This window comes from Sprattus sprattus, assembly GCF_963457725.1.
Source record: "Sprattus sprattus genome assembly, chromosome: 1".
Taxonomy (NCBI): Eukaryota; Metazoa; Chordata; class Actinopteri; order Clupeiformes; family Clupeidae; genus Sprattus; species Sprattus sprattus.
Window position 1 is genome coordinate 53,866,009 of NC_137920.1, and position 17,990 is coordinate 53,883,998.

Genomic DNA, 17,990 nt, shown 5'->3' on the forward strand with positions numbered 1-17,990 from the left:
AAGATCATGTCCTTATTGTATTTCCGGTAGCTCAGATCTATGGGCTCTGTAGGACACGACGTGCTGAAATGTGAATCTTGCTTCAATAAGCAAACCATGACTTTTTTTAGTGTGACAAGTGTCGATGTATTAAAATGAATACACCTCATGTTTCAAAATATTACACACAACATTCTAATTTGATTTTGTTGTTTTACATATTATTTAAATAATGTAAACTTGTAAATGTCAAAAGGGGATCTTATGACCAGAATACATAGGGAGAGAAGTTTGGCAAAGAAAACACGCAATAACCATCAGAAGAATTCCAGATGTAAAATTGGATTGCGTGCCTGCTTGGGCAGATTGAAACTTATGATGGCACATTTCGATACATTCATGACCATTCCTAAAACAGTTGAATCCCATGAGAGTGCATATCCGAAGTGGATCTCATGACTCGGACTTTTATACCTCAATGTTGGAGAAGAGAGTTGCGAAACCGGATGTTTATCATGGATTATTGAAGCATTTTCGTTAGAACAAGTCACGCGATATTTTCAATGAGTTTGGCTTTGGCAAAGAAGCGTAAACACGGCAGGAGTGATACAAACAAGGGGTTCTAAAGCTACAATGTAGGTGATAGTGTTGACAGTTAACATCTTCAGGCGACAAAACGATACATTGCCTTTATGCGAACAAAGTTCATTTTTGTTGACAAGCGTCGCTTTAACGGTCTTAAATCAGCTAATCTAGTTCATTTAGCGATAGCTAACGTTAACGTTTACCACTCGACTCCCTTTCCATACAACTCCAAAACGTTTGTCACTCAGACGATAACTTAGCCCAAGTAAGTATCCGTTTTTGCCATTCTAACTGTGTTAAATGTTTTTGAAAGAATCAACTATGTAATTCCACCTCGCCTTCCTGGAGGTTAGCTAACTAGCTAGTCAGTTCACGTCAGTGTTTACCTGTGTTGGTGTTAGCTTTTCAAATGGTAGCTATCAGACCAGTTAGCTGTCGCTTTAGCAGCAAACGTTAGCTTGTTGGGGTTTACCAGTCGACACAGCCATGGCTCTGGACACAGCTAGCTCGCCAGCTAATGCTAGTTATGGGAACGACGCTAAACGACACTAATGAGCAAGTCTCGTTTACCAAATACATATTTGTCATTTATTGTTGTGAAATTTACCTAACATCTGCTGTCGAAGGAAACAACTATATTGAGGCTACTTGTGAACCCCTTGACAACGAGGTTAACTTTGTTTTGTTGTTTTATTAATTGCTGTTGCAACCCTGTTGTAAAGTTAAAGGTGTGTGTTAATGGAGACATTCAAAATGTATTGTTGGTTACAGTGTCTGTTTTATGGATGTGCTTGAATTGGTGTAAATAATTGTTCAAAGTCGATCTTCTCGTGCGCTTGCTAGTCTCTGATATTCATACGACATCCGTGAAATTAGCCAAGCGAACAATGACTAGGTAAACCAGTTTGTGTGTGCGTAGATCAGAGAGTCATGCTTTCGAGATAAGAAGAAGATCAACAAGGCGATCGTTATTTGCTTTAGTCTAGATGTAGTGGTGGTATTTTAGAGGCCGTCTTGCATTATTTGTTTGTGTGTTAGTCTTGATTTAGATGTGTCACTAAAAGAAGACTGGTTGGACTTCATATATCCAAGTCCTCGTAACCAGGTGAATTCTTGAAACGTGTATTGACAAATAAAGCTGTTTGTTTAGCCTGTATCGGGCGGCTCTTTGTTGTTCTCCTTTATTGCATGTAGTGCACTGCAACTGTACTTTTAGTTTTTCAACTGGTTGATTAAAAACGGGACGAACGGTTTGCTTTCTTCTAGGATCATGTGAACTACTTAATCCTTAACCTCATCCCCCAGGCAGTAGTGTCTTGCAGTCATACAGTCTTACCTCTCGGGCTGAAATAGGATCAGTGGCAGGATAGCGTAATCACTTGCTCCGTTATCACTTATTGTAGAGGAGTTAGTACTATCACTTATCTTGTGCCAAGAGGATGCCCAAGTACACCTGAATGAAAGTGGAAATGAACCAAGAGAATATATATGAATCCTTAAGGGTTTGACAATTCAGGGCTTGATTTAAGTGTTCTGATTGTGATGTTTGTAAAGGAACTAGTCTGGCGCTGATGTCCTGTGTTCATTGTCAGGGTGAGCCTGTCCCCATCCCAGAGTCGGGATGCTGTGTCTGGGCCTTTGGGGCATGAGGACCCCTCTTGAAGTCCTGGCCCTTGCCCTGTGCTTCTTGCATGCACCCTCTCCTTCACACGCCTATATCTACGCGGTGAGTTATTTATGGTCACATTTCAGGGACCTACTATCTCATTGTGCTCAAAGGCCAATGCAATCCATAAAGACTAAAACCAGATGTGTGCTGGGTTAATATGTGAATCGCCTGGTATTATTTGTGTTGTTCTGTGTAACATTTTCTAATTATTTCTGGATGTGTTCTTTATTCTCATTGTCTCTGTATACTCTCTGTTTTTAGTGCTATGAAGGTTGTGTTTTAATAACAAATTCTTTAACCTTATATCTTTACAGCACTACAGCAATATGACCCCAATGTCATTTGAGGACCGACCTGCTTTGTTTGGTGGCCTCTTGCCGATGGAGGGTCTTATGGTAAGAAACTGTCAGAATTAGTCAGTTTTTTGCTCCAGCCTCCTTCCTCTAGACATGTGTTCTTCACGATTATGCTAATTGTACATGTTTATTATGCTTAACCTTTGTTTCTTACTCTCTCTCTCTCTCTCTCTCTCTCTCTGTTTCTCGCTCCCTCACTATGTCCTCTGTTCTACACATTTACTCAGGGTGTTTTGGTGGAGGCCCGTCCTCAAAATGCCTGCATACCCATTGAACCTCCCCCTCCACCGCTCACTCCTGGCGAGGCCAACCTAACTAAATACATTGTACTCATCCGCCGCTTTGACTGCAACTTTGACATCAAGGTCATTGAAGATTCTCACTTACTGTTACACTGCACAGCCCCTAAGCGACCTGTGATTGTATGTCTCTTTGTGACTGAGTAAACATTGCCTGTATTGATGAAGATTGGGTGAAGAAGACACCCCTTTTCAATGAATATCTTTGTGAAGGAGACAAGATAAGACCTGAAGCCAAAGCATACTCTTGTAGATCTATTTGCACAGAGCCTGTTTTTATGCGTGGTGGATAGGTCTCATTGTAGCCATGCATCCCCTCAGGTGCTGCACGCTCAGCAGGCTGGCTTCAGTGGAGCCATTGTCCACAACATGTACTCTGACACACTACTCAACATGAACTTCAGTAATGGTGAGCAAAGTCAACACTAGATTTTACAGTGTTTGCCCTAATTTAGTTTGCTTTCTCGTGTGTCAATAGGGACTAGGACTAGGTTCTGAAATGTATGCTTGTATGTTGATAAGACTGAGATGTGACCTGTTACTGTCTCTTCCTTTGTAGTTACCATCGCAGAGGAGATCGAGATCCCCGCCGTCTTCACCAGCTACTATGCCTCCCAGGTCTTTCGAAACTTCATCATTCCGGAGAAGGGGTGAGTTTCTCAGTTCCATGCTTCCTCTCCCACTCACCCTTTGTTGACCCTTGAAGCACATTCTAATGTAAATCCATCAATTTTGCTGTATGGACCATCTTCAGTTTCCCAACTGTGGTCTGGCCCTACAGTGCAGTAAGGTTGCTGTGTACAGTGCATTCAAGTATGGTGTGGAAATTATGGCTAGATGTATTATGATCTAAAAGAAGCCCCAGCAGGGTAGAATAATGGCATATCATTCACATGGCAACTGCCTTAGATTAGTATGTCCTCTTTAGCATTTCCTGCCCCAGATTAGCATTTTCCCACACTTTACTTGCAAATGGTAATCAACTCTTTATTTGCGTTGTTCATGGCAATGATTCCCACCCTTTATGGCTCGCCGCCAGTAGCTTATGAGTCTAAAGTCTGGTTTCAGTTCTGACTCTGTCGCACTTAATGCTATTTTGCTTAAAGTAACAGTTGAACCTGTCATGGCATTGGGCATAGTTCTCTCATTGTATTTTTTAGTTTAGTTTGAATTGTATATCTGAATGTTTTTTTGGGAAAAACTAAAACAGAGCAGTGCTATTTTGTTACAATGTGCTAATGAAAATGCTTAGTGTTGATTGGGCCATGTTGTATTATGTCCATGTTATTGTCGGTTGTTCACCTTTACATTTGTCTAAACATTGTAGTTATTCTGATCTGTCAGTGTTATACCAGTAATGTTAATCTGAATGTTACTCTGTCTTTATACTTTAAAATAATCAGTGGAAAGGCAATACTCAAACACTTTATTTGGTTTTCTATACATTGTTTGTTCTACTTAATAATTATTGCCATGGTAACTAATGCCCAGTGACCTCATAGTGAAGGATGGCTCCATGTATTGAGTTTTTACTTACATTCACTGACTTTCCATATTCCAATGTAGAAATTACAATGAGGAGAAAGATGGACATTTAGGATCTGATATTCCAGCTGCATTTCAGCAGAATACCTTTCTGTAAAATTCCAGAAACCATCTCCTCCACCAACCATAGCTGCTCTCTCAGCAGCGGCAGTCCTATTCATGAATAGACGAATCCGCTTTCAAAATGCACAGCTCTCTGGGTATATGGTTAAATCTGACTAATGCTAATTCCATCCTAGAGCTGGTGATGAGTGCTGCTGTTCTGGTTCTGTTGCTCCTCGAGATATGTGAGCCAGGCGTTGTAGTTTTTGTGGACAATGGGCACATAAAGAAACTGATGTTTCTGTATTTGGTGTCCAGGGCCTATGTCATCCTGAAGCCAGATTTCCCCTTCCCACTGGCCTACTATCTCATCCCCTTCACTGGAGTGGTTGGCATGATCATCCTTGTTATGGTTATCATCCTGGTGAGTGGACAATCTGCGTTTCAGTTGTGTGTGTGCGTGTGCGTGTGTGCATGCTTGCTTTAGTATCTTCTGTCAATTTGCAGAACTACTACAGGATTAAAGAATAGGTCACATTTAGTACATGCTTCCTCTTTACAGATGCAAGGCTCATCTCTCATGCTCTCATACTCAGGCTTTGAGACATTTTTTAGGTTAAAAGAGACGTAAGGCAGACACGGTTTGAAACCTGGCCTAAATATCTGTATTTTCACCCTTTGCCAGAACAGTACAGTATTTGTTAGCCTACTGACCCTACAAATATGTGTTTCTGGTTCTCCATTCTTCTTGATGTAGCCTATTTTTGTATCGAACACGAAATATGGGAAGGGTATTGTCCATAATGAAGCTATACCTACATCTCTTTTATCAGACATATTTCCGATTTTAAAACACAGTGATGCCAGTAACATTCTACCTAACATTCTACCTGACCCTTCAAATCGGCATGTGGATTTTTGTGTAGAGCCCTCTGTGCATGTGCAAATATATGGCAAGTTTATTGTTGCCATGGTAACATATTTTTGCCCCTTGCATCCTATTGGTCCAGGTTGTGCGCTGTGTCCAGTATAGAAAGAGGCTGAGAAAGAACAGGCTGTCTAAGGAACAGCTGAAGAAGATACCTATTCACAAGTTCAACAAAGGTGGGGCATGCACATCCTAATACAGATCATGACACCTGCAATGGAGAAAAGAGAGAAAACATTTTAATACAAGCTAAATGTCAGTTTAAATCAGAACGGCTCTTTGTCAAGAAAAGCAATTGAATTAGAAGAAGGCTGATAATGTAATTATCACGAAACTCTGCTGCTGATGTGACTCCATAGCCCAGCCAGCAGTGACGTTCTATACGGAGGCCTGGGGTGGCCCGTGCCCCCGTAGACATGTCCCTGGCCACCCCTGCGGCCACCCCTTGCTGACCTAATAAAATAATATATGAATTTATTATGATTTTACACCCGAGCGCCAAAAGCGGTATGCGACGCAACGTTCTACATGGGTAAATTAAAGTGCCGCACGAGATCACTGTAGTTTGTTTGCCATGTGTGGTGCTTGTTGGAGAGAAGAGCTACGATTGAAATGTTTGGCTCGCTTTCATTAATGGATCGCTGGTTCTTATGAGGAGCTGGTAGTCTGCCTGTGCCATAGTGGTCATATACAACTGTCTTACCGGCTGAGCTGTTGATTTTTTTGCCACATGAAGGCAGGGAACAAGGACAAATAACCACAGCGCTATTTTCAAGAACCCAAAGATGGAAATATCCTATGCCTGTTGACTTTCCCAGATCTTATGTGTATTCAAACTGTCATAGACGAACAGAACAAATTTGATTTCATGAAGACAAGAATTCGTGTGGGTCATACAGTCTTTCACGATCCCTTTATTAATTCCAGGATAAAAAAAGAGTCAGTTCCCGTGACATAGTTGCTGCCAGTAGGTAACATAACTAGCTAGCCTACTAGCTTGCTTTAGATTCCTGCGCTAGCAAGAAGCCTTTGATTGCTTACTGATGTAGCTAGCTCTTGCTGCTGAGTTTTCAAAGTTGACTTCAATGTTGTAATTGAATGTATCCCATGATCAGAGTGTTTTCACTGCTTTCAACACTGCAATCTACAACAGTTAGCAATACAAGCAAAGGCTTCTTGCTAGCGCAGGAATCTTAGACTCTCCTGCTGTCAAATCCGGACCAATCAGAGAAGAGCCCGTCCTGCTTTGGTTCCCGCCCACACAGTGTCAAAAGTTGAATTGATGCTCTGTATTTGCACCCTGTACTGTATTTTTCATTTTCATTTTAAATGTGTGTACGTCTTTTGAATGTGTAAAAGTAGATAGTTTGATTGCAGTTTAACAAAACTGCATCAGCCACAGGGTTTTGTTTTGCATTTGTGATTGTGGATTTGTTGCTTAGTCATCTAGTTCCTGCAGTGACCTGCTGAGGAAAGGCTGCTGTTTGCCCTGTGCTATGTTCATAGGGAAATGGACTTGCTGAATCAGCAGGTGTTAAGATAGGTTACAGGCAAAACCTACCTTCAGTGAGGACTCACGGTGGAGACATCTTTCTAGTTATTCTAGATCGCTGTCAAGTGGAAGACATGCAATCTGTTAAAAGTGGATTGTCAGTGTTTAGTGTCTGTGTGAGCCGGTTATGTAATGTGTTGTGTAATAGGCCTTTAAAGTAGAAAGGCTTACCAGCTTGAAAGGCCTAACTACCCAAAGACTGTCTTTGCCTGACAGAGTTTTAATTCACACGTCACTGAAAACACAACTTGAATTATTCCCCATCAGGTGATGAATATGATGTGTGCGCCATTTGCTTGGACGATTATGAGGAAGGTGACAAGCTGCGAGTTTTGCCTTGCTCACATGGTAAGTTTTTGTGTTTGTGTAAGAGCCCCTTTGATACACATTTGTTTGTTTTTAGTAATCCACTGCTTTTCAGAAGAATTAAAACTCCGAATTGGAAATCAGCGCATGTGATGTAATGTAATGGCCTTAAGCCGCAGTGTTAAGGGTCTCCTGTAGCTTTGGCACAGAGCTGCTAGAATGCTTGAACAAGAAAGTGATGGTTCTGTGTCTCCAAGGGCAACGGCATCCTGTTCACAGTGCCTGTGTGTAGGACTGCTTGTAGTTGTTTGAGGTGATTGTCCTGTGTCTCCAGCCTACCACTGCAGGTGTGTGGATCCCTGGCTCACGCAGACTAAGAAGACGTGCCCCGTGTGCAAGCAGCGGGTGACCCGGCCCAACCCCGCGTGCTCCGAGACGTCCGACTCCGATTCCGATGGCGGCTCGCGCACAGACGAGGAGGGCGGCAGCACCACGGCCACCGCCGACGAGGCCAGCTCCGAGCGCACCCCGCTGCTGCGCGCCTCCAACCCAGCCTCCCCGCTCGCCGGCAGCCCCACCACCACCTACGCCTCCACCGTCGCCACGGTCACCGCCGTCACCACGGTCACCACCGCCCAGTGCCTGGCACACACGCCGCAGCGTGACTCGCCACTCCTGGGCTACGACGGCTACTACTCGCCCGATGAGGACTCTGACTCGGGCGGCGAGGGCGAGCACCCGTCGGACGACGACACGGCCCAGCTCATCGGCAACGGCGCGGTAGGAGTCTGAGAGACTTGACCCGCACAGAAGAGCGCTATTAAACAGCCCCTTTTATCGGAGTAGCCCTAGTTGGTCTCGTTTTTATGGGGTTGTGTGGAAATATCGGCAAGGCAAAAAAAGAAAGAGATTTTTTAAAGATGTAATTTAACCCTGTGGTTGAGACCCTGAAATACTGTCTGTCATAGACTGTCGTAATGGGCTGACGTTGATGGCGTTAAAGCTATGAACTGTCCATTTATTCTATGGCTTGTCGCTTTGCAAAGGGGAACATTAACAAATGAAGAATTTCAAAATGAGTCGAAATGAGAATCAAATCTTTCCCCTGGTGTAGGCTTTTTGCGTAAAACCTGATATTTTTTTCCTTTTCAATGATCATGTATGAAATCATGTGTGAAATACTAAGGTGTCATTCTAACACCATTAGTCTCCAAACACGGCTTCTCTCGCTCTTAGTCAACCCCACACACACACACACACACACACACATGTGTGCATCTAGTGCAATATGGATGGGTGGCCAGTTTATATGTGTCCACGAACATGACGCTTTCTGACTCAGTATGTGCAATTGTATCGTCTTGCTCCCCTTAAAGTTTAGTGCACCCTCAAGAGCTGGAATATGTTTGTAATGTTTTAACCCTGCTTATGAAAACACATCGCCATTGTTCTGCTGGTGATTTGCAACTGTATTTTTATTTTATTTGAATTGCAGTAACTGTCATTGCATTCTGTTCTTCCAATACTGTGGGTTGGTGTTGTAATGTGACTCCGTCTGAACCATGGTTTGTGTTCTTGTCTGGATGTCAAACATTGAAGCGTAAGAGTTCAGTTGGGCAGAACGAGTGTGTGGGTCATCCACCAGAGGAGAGGGTGCACATACCAGACCTCCCTCTCTCGCTCCACCTCACCCTCTACTCTCTTTCCGCTCGGTCTCGGTCTTAAATTCCCTCTCCCCCTCCCACTCTCTCCTTTTGACTGAATGTCTTCTGGATTATATCTAGATTTCCTTTTTAAGTGATAGAATGTTGACATCTTAAGGGATTCTCAATAAGATTTTATGTTAATTTTATATACACACACCACACACATTTGCTCTGTGTGTATAGTTTATTCGTCTGGACACTAATTACATAGATGCTTTTTTTTTTTGGTCATATACTGTGTTTAATGGTCTTTTTGTCAGTGTATAGGTCACATGTCCATATATAAACTAATTTCTCAAGTATCTGCTATAGTACAGTTTGTTTTTTAAATCATTGCTTCTGCCTCAAAGCACATCTCATAAACTTGTAATGAAGTTGTGCCTGGTTTCACAGTTGATTTAGAGGCAGTAGTACCCTCCATCATCAGTTGCCCATTGAAAATGATCATCAGCAAGTGACTTGAATGTGTGTAGTTTCTACTCAAATTGATTTTTGTCTGTAAATATATATTTTTAAATTAGAGTTTCCTGTCAAAGTTCATACCTTGTTGAAGGTGAAGATGTGAGATGTCATTAAATGGAAATCAGAGCACATTTGTATAACATAAATAACAACCAGGTATCTGTAGGACAATAACCATGCCCAGAGTGGGGACCAAGTTTTTGTTATATAACCATTTAAAGTTTTCTTTTTTCTTTTTTTTTTCATTTACCATGTGAGATCAATGTTTGTGTATCTTTGATGCCTAACTTTGCTGACATTTTTTCTTTAGGGGATGTACTTTCTTTACCTTTTGTGCCATAAAAAAAAAAAAAAACATTTTACCTATATTTGCCGTTTGTCATTATTTTGTTATTTGACCCCGTTACCATTTTATATCAAGTATAAAACATGCATCAGGTGTAGTTTTGTTTCAGCGGCTGCAACTTCAGTGTTTCTATGGATACATTTATTTCGTTTTTCTGTGATAAACAAAACAAGTTTTTTTTTTTTAAAGGCGCTCCCCTATAGCTGTGCAATGGAGGTGTAAGTCAGTGTGCCTTTTCAGATTAAAACTGCCACTCAGTATCATCTTGCATAACTACTCAGTATGATCCCTGATCTCAAACCTTTTCAGTGTCTTGGTATCAGCCAGGGACCTCCTCACCCTTCTCCTTAATATTTAAAGGGCACGTGGTGTTACTTTCTTATTTAGATTTAAAAATTACAAGTATAAGGTAAATAGAGTAAAAAAAAAAAAAAAGCTATTTTAAGTGCTGTCTACTGGCAGCTGTTTATTAGTTGTTATGATTATGGAGATAGTAGGAGATGTAGGGCTGTCCTTAAGATCAGTTCCATGTGGGATGATTGACATGAAGGGGGTGTTTCAAATAGCTGCACCAAAGAAGTCCGGAGACAGTCTTCTTGACAGAAAGCCCAGCTCCACACAGATAAAGGCAGTTTATTTTTATAGGCTTTTGTTGTTTTATTATATTATTTCTTTGTATAGGTGCCTATTCATGTGCACATAATTATGTATTTAATGCTAAAAATAAAACATTCACTGGTTTGGTTCCTGCATTAGGGTAGATGAATGAGGCTCAGTGATATGTGATGTGTATGTTGGAAAAACTAGTCTGTTTTATGGGTTTGCAAAAAAAAGCAGATTTGACTGATCACTGAATGGTTTGTGAAATATAAAAGCAAACTTCTTTAAATATCAAGTGTTGAAAAGACAGGCTCTAGCCCTGAGGGGAGACTGAACTGGACGATTACGCACATGAGCAACAGCATTCGCTGTAAGCAGACATATAATGGGCAAGGTGTTTACAGGACGGGAAAGTAAAGGCCCTTTGTATTTGTGTGTTTGAGCACAAGGAGGGTAAATGTACTCTGTTCAGTCTAGCATGGGAGATGGTGAGCGCTAACTGAGCAACAGACAGCCTTCTGACCCAAGTCGGGATGACTAGTTAGCTAATGCCTGAGGGATGATTTCAAGATGACTGGTTACCTTATGGTGGAGGGGTGTGGTATTTTGGCTGAATTCCCTTTGGATGGTGGAGGTTTGTCCGGACTTATATGTCGAGGTTGGGGGCTAAAGTGAAGGGCTATGTGAGCCATAAAAGGTCACTGTTGTACACATTGGGAGAGAGATACATCACTGAATGTTATGGAGCAAATATTTCCATACCTTTTGACATGGTACTATTACAGCATATTTGATCCTGTAAATCACACTTGTTAATTTGGGGACATTTTTTTAAATATAGAATGTAAAAGTTACACAGCCACAGACTGCTTTGCCTTTGCTTGTCAACCCATACGTGTTTTTGTACATAGCTCCTGAGAGAGTATCTCTCGGACTTGGTGTTCTTCACATAGTGTTTGGCATGTGGCTGTCAAGGCAGCACAAGGCAGCACTCCACAGAATCTACTGTATGCGAGAAGAAGGCCTGGCAGCAGGGGAGAGACTTAGTCATGTTGAGTATTACATTACTAGTAGGGATAGGCGCGCTCTACTTCAAAAAATATATATAAATGCGTTTTCGGGTGCGAGTAAAAGAATGTTAACTATTAGTAGAATAAAAACCGCACTCTCAAGCTTTTCTCTTTAGAAATAAGACCAGTTTATGTTCACTGACGATGGCGTAAGGCCGAAACGCGTCTGTACGAAAATAAACTGGTCTTATTTCTAAAGAGAAAAGCTTGAGAGTATTACATTACCACACACTTAAAATGGTACGATGATATCAAGAAGTAGAAGGATTAAGAAACTGAGGTGGGACAAATACTGTTACTGAGAAAGAACTATATAGGAATTAGGAATAGTTTTTCAAAAGTTGTCTATGCTATGTGTGGGTACAGATCTATCTGCATAAGTGTAAGGTGCATGTTATCCTCAGCGTGCTCATACTTTAACTTGAATGAGGATTATGAAGTCTGGTGTGATGGGGGCATTGTACACCATGACAACTATCTGTTTCTATTTATAGTCCTCCAGTGTAGACTCAGCCAATCACATCACACTTCCTGGTCCGACCCACAGTCTTCCTTCATTAGTTATTTAACAAGGGTCATTGTGGCTATTGGATAGTAAGTTGTAGAGATCAAGGAGAATGAAAGCAGACATTGAGGACTAAAATAACAAGGACATAGTGCTACAATATCTTCATGGCACTGTCAAGGCTTTGAAAAAATAAAGATGAACATTAAACATTTAACTTTGTTTACGTGAAACATAAACTGTCATGAAACCTAAACAACTGTGGAAAGTATTCAGAAGGGGAATGCGTGGAATGAAAAATTTGCTTTTCTTGTTCCTGATAATTTGTCAAATATTTTCTTTGCCACCATTGATTTGCAACCAGGATGTCCATCGCAAAGATCCATGCGCGTGAGATTCTCGACTCCAGAGGAAACCCCACCGTAGAGGTGGACCTTTATACACCTAGAGGTAGCACACAGACACTGGATATGTACATGCACACTAGTGCATATCTCCCAACAAACTTCCTAGACAGTAGTCCTTTTTCCATCAGATTTTCAAGCGAATTAAATCTTAAGTAAGGGATAATGTATTGTCCGGAGGTCATTCTACAAAAATAATTCCCGACGGGGCGAACAACACCCCGACGCGCAGCGGAGGGTGTTGTTTCGTCCTGAAGGGAATTATTTTTGGAGAATGACCGACGGACAATACATTATCCCGCTTATTATACGGGTACTTGCCAAAAACGATAGAAGACATTCCTCCAACATACCTCTTTTTAATGATTTAGGTGCCGTTTCATGTGTCCCGTTTAGAAATAAATAGTTCTTCAAGCAAATAGAACTTTGAAGTTTCAGGTGTTGCATAGCAACCCATTACTTGCTGACTTCAAATTACTCTCTACTGTTGCGTTAAAATGACTGGACTTCTGGCGGAATGATATGAAAGATGTGAATTAGAAGTACAAAACCCGTTGCCAATGACAGCGGTGATTATCTTTCGCAGAGGTCTGTTAGCAGGAATTAATGTATGGGTATGACGTAGGGATGGCCCATTCAAATCAACGGTACTTTTTGGAACATTCTGAAGAGCCGTATAATAAAGCGAATTAATTTGTAGCGACATAAGAAGCGCCTAACGGTTTTCCATCGACAGAATGATTGTAGCGAATTAAAATTGTGTCACAATGCCCCGTGTTGAAGCGCATTTTTCTGACCCGCTAGATTATTTTCCATCAACAATGTAGCGCAATAGAACCTTCTGGGACGGTTACAGCAACGCAGGGAGGGACCGAAGTTATTCAGTATCTTTGCTCACCAAGAAAAAAAGCCAGCAGATTATACCTTGTGTTTCCATTTTTTATTTCAATGTTGTGACCATTTAAGCTAAGGTCAAGAGGTCAGAACACAACACGGAAGCATACATTAAGTGTGTGTATCGTATTCACTTTTGCCTGTACTTTACTGGGATGTGCACACTTTCCACATGTTTTGTGCGTGCATTGTGTGTCAAAGGTGACCATCCCCAAGCACTTGCACATAAACAAGCACCTTGAGACTTCTCTGTTTGTTAAAGTGTGCTATATAAATAAAATTCATTATTATTGTTATTATTTCATTATTATTATAAACAGGCGACACGTGTCCCTGCCCTCAGGTCGGTTCCGTGCTGCGGTGCCCAGCGGGGCCTCCACGGGCGTCCATGAGGCTCTGGAGTTGAGAGATGAAGAGAAGGGCCGTTACCTGGGCAAAGGTGAGAGGTCAGACCGCCAGCCACAATATGACTGAAGAGAACTACGTGTGCGAGGGAGTTTTTTTACTGGAGGTGTTTTATTGGATATATTCATATCAATACACTGCATAGGTGACATTCAGCAAATGGTAATGCTAATTGATTTCTGGGCGACTGCCAGACTACTTGTCTTTGCTATAGTTTTAGAAATATATATCGAGTGAACTGTCATTCATCAACTGAAATTTCTGTTTTGCTCAGGTGTACAGAAAGCAGTTGACCATGTTAATAATGACATCGCTCCAAGATTATTGAAGGAGGTAATAATTGGCAATAAAGCATTTCACCCCTGAGATTCATGCAGTATCACCATGACTACTTCTCCTTCTGCCCTTCTCACCCCTTACAGAAGCTATATGTGGCTGAACAAGAGAAGATTGATAAAATCATGCTTGAGCTGAATGGCACAGAAAATAAATGTGAGTGCCTCAGCACTTTAGATGTATCTCCCCAGTATCTGCCTCAGTGTGTCACTAAGTGCCCTTCTTTCAGCTCAGTTTGGTGCTAATGCCCTCTTGGGCATTTCCCTGGCCGTGTGCAAGGCAGGAGCAGCAGAGAAAGGTGTGCCACTCTACCGCCACATCGCTGACCTGGCTGGACACAAAGATGTCATTCTACCTGTGCCTGTAAGCTTGTTACCAGTGACAACAGGATCATGTGAACATGACTGTTACTGTAGTTATGTTTTTAACCAGAAGTGTTCTGCTGCATAATCCCATTTTCACCCAAAGAGCAGAGATATCACAACATGTTTACTGCACAGAAGCTGTTAAAGTTACAACGTTTCCTCCATTACTTTCCCTGTTCTGACACTCATACCTACTTTTCCCCTTTTATCAATGTCCTTTCTGATCACTTTACCTGCCAAGGCTTTTAATGTCATCAATGGCGGCTCCCATGCTGGTAATAAGCTCGCCATGCAGGAGTTTATGATCCTGCCAGTGGGAACGGCTAATTTCCGGGAGGCTATGCGCATAGGCGCAGAAGTCTACCACAACCTCAAGTGCAAATATGGCAAAGATGCTACCAATGTGGGAGATGAGGGTGGCTTTGCTCCCAACAACGAGAACAACGAGGGTGGGTTCATCCTTTGACCTCTTACTTCAGCTACTAATTCAGTCATCATTGTTAAGTTTGTGATTTTTTGTGTGTTGTTTGTTGGCATGTGTGTACTTGGATAATCCACCTGTTACTCAAAAATACTGGTGGTATTGGAGTGTCAGTAGAGTACCACCATGATATCTGGGCATTTTTAACTTACCCACAGTATTGTCATGCTTTGGTCTATAGCTTTGGAGCTCCTGGAATCTGCCATAAAAACGGCCGGCTACACCGATGAAATCATTATCGCCATGGATGTAGCAGCTTCAGAGTTCTACAAGAATGGGAAGTATGACCTGGACTTCAAGTCCCCAGATGACCCGAAACGCCACATCACTGGACAACAACTAGGAGACCTGTATAAAGGTTTCATCCAGAAGTATCCAGGTCTGGCTCTCATATAGTCATACGATCACATTCACACAGCAAAGGTCTTCTTTAAACATCATTGTTCATGAAGTATCTAACGCGCACGTCTACACACTCTGTTTACAGCATGAAATATCATAATGAGTTACTCTTCTGCTGTACAGTCCAGTCCATTGAGGACCCCTTTGACCAGGACGACTGGGAAAACTGGTCAGCATTCACCGAATCCGTGGACATCCAGGTGGTCGGGGATGACCTGACGGTGACCAACCCAAAGCGCATCCAGCAGGCTGTGGAGAAAAAAGCCTGCAACTGCCTGCTGCTCAAAGTCAACCAGATCGGCACCATCACTGAATCCATCAAGGCGTGAGTGCAGCATTGTCGCAGGAGCTTGTTGATTTGGCGAGTGCTGGTGCTCCAGGAAATGTTTAGGTGATTTCTGCCACCTAGGAGGAAGAAACTGGCACTGATCTGGCCACAGAGTCCTATTTGATTATGGCAGCTGTGATAGTTAGGGACATTTGTGCGCATGTGAATTCATCAGGGTGAGACTGTTGTTTGGATGTGTTTCCTCACAGTTGCAAACTGGCTCAGTCCAATGGCTGGGGTGTGATGGTCAGCCATCGCTCAGGGGAGACAGAGGACACATTCATCGCTGATCTGGTGGTTGGCTTGTGCACCGGGCAGGTATGCCTGCTCTATGAATACACACATTTGGATTCTCTTGTTCCAGCTCTGTTCCTGTATGATATCTGGGCACTCCCTCTTTTACAGATCAAGACTGGTGCCCCCTGTAGGTCAGAACGTCTTGTAAAGTACAACCAGTTAATGCGGTGAGCCTCCAGAAAATCCCCTTGCAGGCTTATATTTAACAAATGGTAAATTATTTTCTGGAGAGTGTGGCAAATAACCTTTGCTAATTCTGTTCTCCTTAGTATTGAAGAGGAGCTGGGAGATAAAGCAAAGTTTGCTGGCAAAGACTACCGTCACCCCAAGATCAACTGAGCCGGCTCATATGTCTGCCTAGTCTTAAAAGTCATCAAATTAAGCAGGAAGCGTCTCCCGAGAATTACTGTGCCTGTCGACTTTTATATCATACTATTTAATTACCTTGTGCCTTTGTCATCTGAGGCTGTGAAAAAACTAATAAAATGTAATAATGCAGATGAGCGTTCTATTTTCAAATCATTTAAGCATTTTATTTATTTAAGATTTATTTATTGGGCTTTTTATGCCTTTATTTGGATGGGGAAGTTAAGTTATGACAGGAAGCGAGGCGGAGAGGTTTGGGAAATGACATCAGGCCAGACTTGAACCTGTGTCCCCTTGGGTAATGTAAGTGGGGGGCTTTATCAGCTTGCACCACCGTGACCCCCTTACACATTTTATTTTAACATAACATCCCAGAATTGTCAAAAAATGTTGTCCACCTAAATATTTTGACACTGAAACAGATATAATTTAGGTCTGTTATAACACTGGTTCTGAGGGGTGCATCTTATGACTGCTAGCATTACCCAGAATCAAGGTTTAAATAACGCTGTAAGATAAGGTCAAGTTCTTTGTCCAGGGAAAAAAAGAAAGCACCAAAGCTCCTACTGATGGTGTTATTCAATGTCAGAACCCCACATTGAGCACCGCCACTGTATCAATGCATCATTCATGATTAATTTACTCTGCTAATTAGCGTAATTACTAAGTTTATTAAAGGGGCCATGTCAGAAAGACTGGGCCTTTCTTTCATAATGCTGTGCCTCCTGTTGCTTAATCTCTTAGATTTACCACTGCTTTACTTTAGCTCATTCATCATTTCTTGAGCTGGACCTGTGAATAAAAATGACCCACTGTGATGGATATGTACGTACAGAAAAATCCTCTTTTTCAGAGGATGCTGTGCTTTATGCTCTGTATATCCCTTTAAAGTTTATCTGAATAACGCACAGAACTTGTCAATTAATGTCAGGTATTAGGTATTACCCTGATTGGCTTATTTAGTTTCCCCCTGACATCATATGATAGTGATGCATAAACCACTCACAAGTTGCCTGGTTAAGATGCATGTAACAGCTGGAGTGACATTCAAGACATGTGCCTACTTGACGTCATCTGATGAACTATAAAATCACTGGAACTTTGCTAGAACACTAGCCGACCTCTGGCTATTTTTACAGTGTCCAGTTTGGGAGCCAACTTTTCAGTCACATGCCGCAATCAAGACAAACATTTGAGCCGACGAATATTTTGAATTTGACCCAGGGGTTTACTTCTCGGAGTCTGTATCCTGCCAGAGGGTTTCTTCCTCTTCCCTGAGGCAGTGATGCATCCTTCTACCTCTTCCTCTTCCTCAGCGTGTTTATTTTCGTACCTTTTGCTCTTTTTAATCTTCTCCTCGCCACTGGTCAGATCCAAACAACTCAATTCTCAGGTGAGCGCTTTTATGGATAACACTTACAACCTGTATGGTTTATTAGAGCATGTGTGTAACTAATAAGTGATCAATATAATTGATTTCAATGGTAATTAACGATATAACAATTTTGTTAAGAGGGGAGTATTTTGAAAAAAAAATCACATATTACACTTAAATATCTGAAAAGATAAGCCCATCCCAGCTACGCAAATTGAGTTAAAATTTTGCAGTTCAAATTGGCAATTCAATTTACTAATTCATTTATGTTATTTATTAATTTTTAGCATTCTTAATTTCCATTCTGACTCAATCTGCCCTTACACACAGATTTCCGATGAGCTGTTTGCTGCCCGTCTTGACTTTGCCATGCCTTTTGTTCATGCT

At 41.8% G+C, this 17,990-nt stretch overlaps 2 protein-coding genes across 2 annotated transcripts; both read left to right on the forward strand.

Moving 5' to 3' along the window:
• The first annotated feature begins 571 nt into the window (after positions 1 to 571).
• rnf167 (ring finger protein 167) lies at positions 572 to 9,739 on the forward strand. The gene is made up of 10 exons (XM_080833598.1): positions 572 to 829; positions 2,157 to 2,290; positions 2,548 to 2,628; positions 2,817 to 2,954; positions 3,210 to 3,297; positions 3,448 to 3,538; positions 4,794 to 4,899; positions 5,486 to 5,579; positions 7,223 to 7,303; positions 7,596 to 9,739. The coding sequence occupies exons 2-10, from the start codon at positions 2,186 to 2,188 to the stop codon at positions 8,051 to 8,053; spliced, it is 1,242 nt and encodes a 413-aa protein (XP_080689724.1). The 5' UTR covers positions 572 to 829; positions 2,157 to 2,185; the 3' UTR covers positions 8,054 to 9,739.
• A 2,576-nt stretch (positions 9,740 to 12,315) lies between these two features.
• On the forward strand, positions 12,316 to 16,201 carry LOC308383117 (beta-enolase-like; the record flags this gene model as incomplete). The annotated part of the gene is made up of 11 exons (XM_080860714.1): positions 12,316 to 12,400; positions 13,592 to 13,687; positions 13,928 to 13,986; positions 14,076 to 14,145; positions 14,219 to 14,352; positions 14,596 to 14,803; positions 15,017 to 15,214; positions 15,361 to 15,562; positions 15,775 to 15,883; positions 15,971 to 16,029; positions 16,132 to 16,201. The coding sequence occupies 11 exons, from the start codon at positions 12,316 to 12,318 to the stop codon at positions 16,199 to 16,201; spliced, it is 1,290 nt and encodes a 429-aa protein (XP_080716840.1).
• Between the last annotated feature and the right edge of the window lie 1,789 nt (positions 16,202 to 17,990).

Bases quoted from the DNA above. Each gene is read 5' to 3' on its own strand.
- rnf167 (XM_080833598.1), top strand. From the start codon at position 2,186: ATGCTGTGTCTGGGCCTTTGGGGCATGAGGACCCCTCTTGAAGTCCTG. The intron at 3,539-4,793 runs GTGAGTTTCTCA...TTTGGTGTCCAG, and splicing joins TTCATCATTCCGGAGAAGGG to GGCCTATGTCATCCTGAAGC. The intron at 4,900-5,485 runs GTGAGTGGACAA...CTATTGGTCCAG, and splicing joins TTGTTATGGTTATCATCCTG to GTTGTGCGCTGTGTCCAGTA.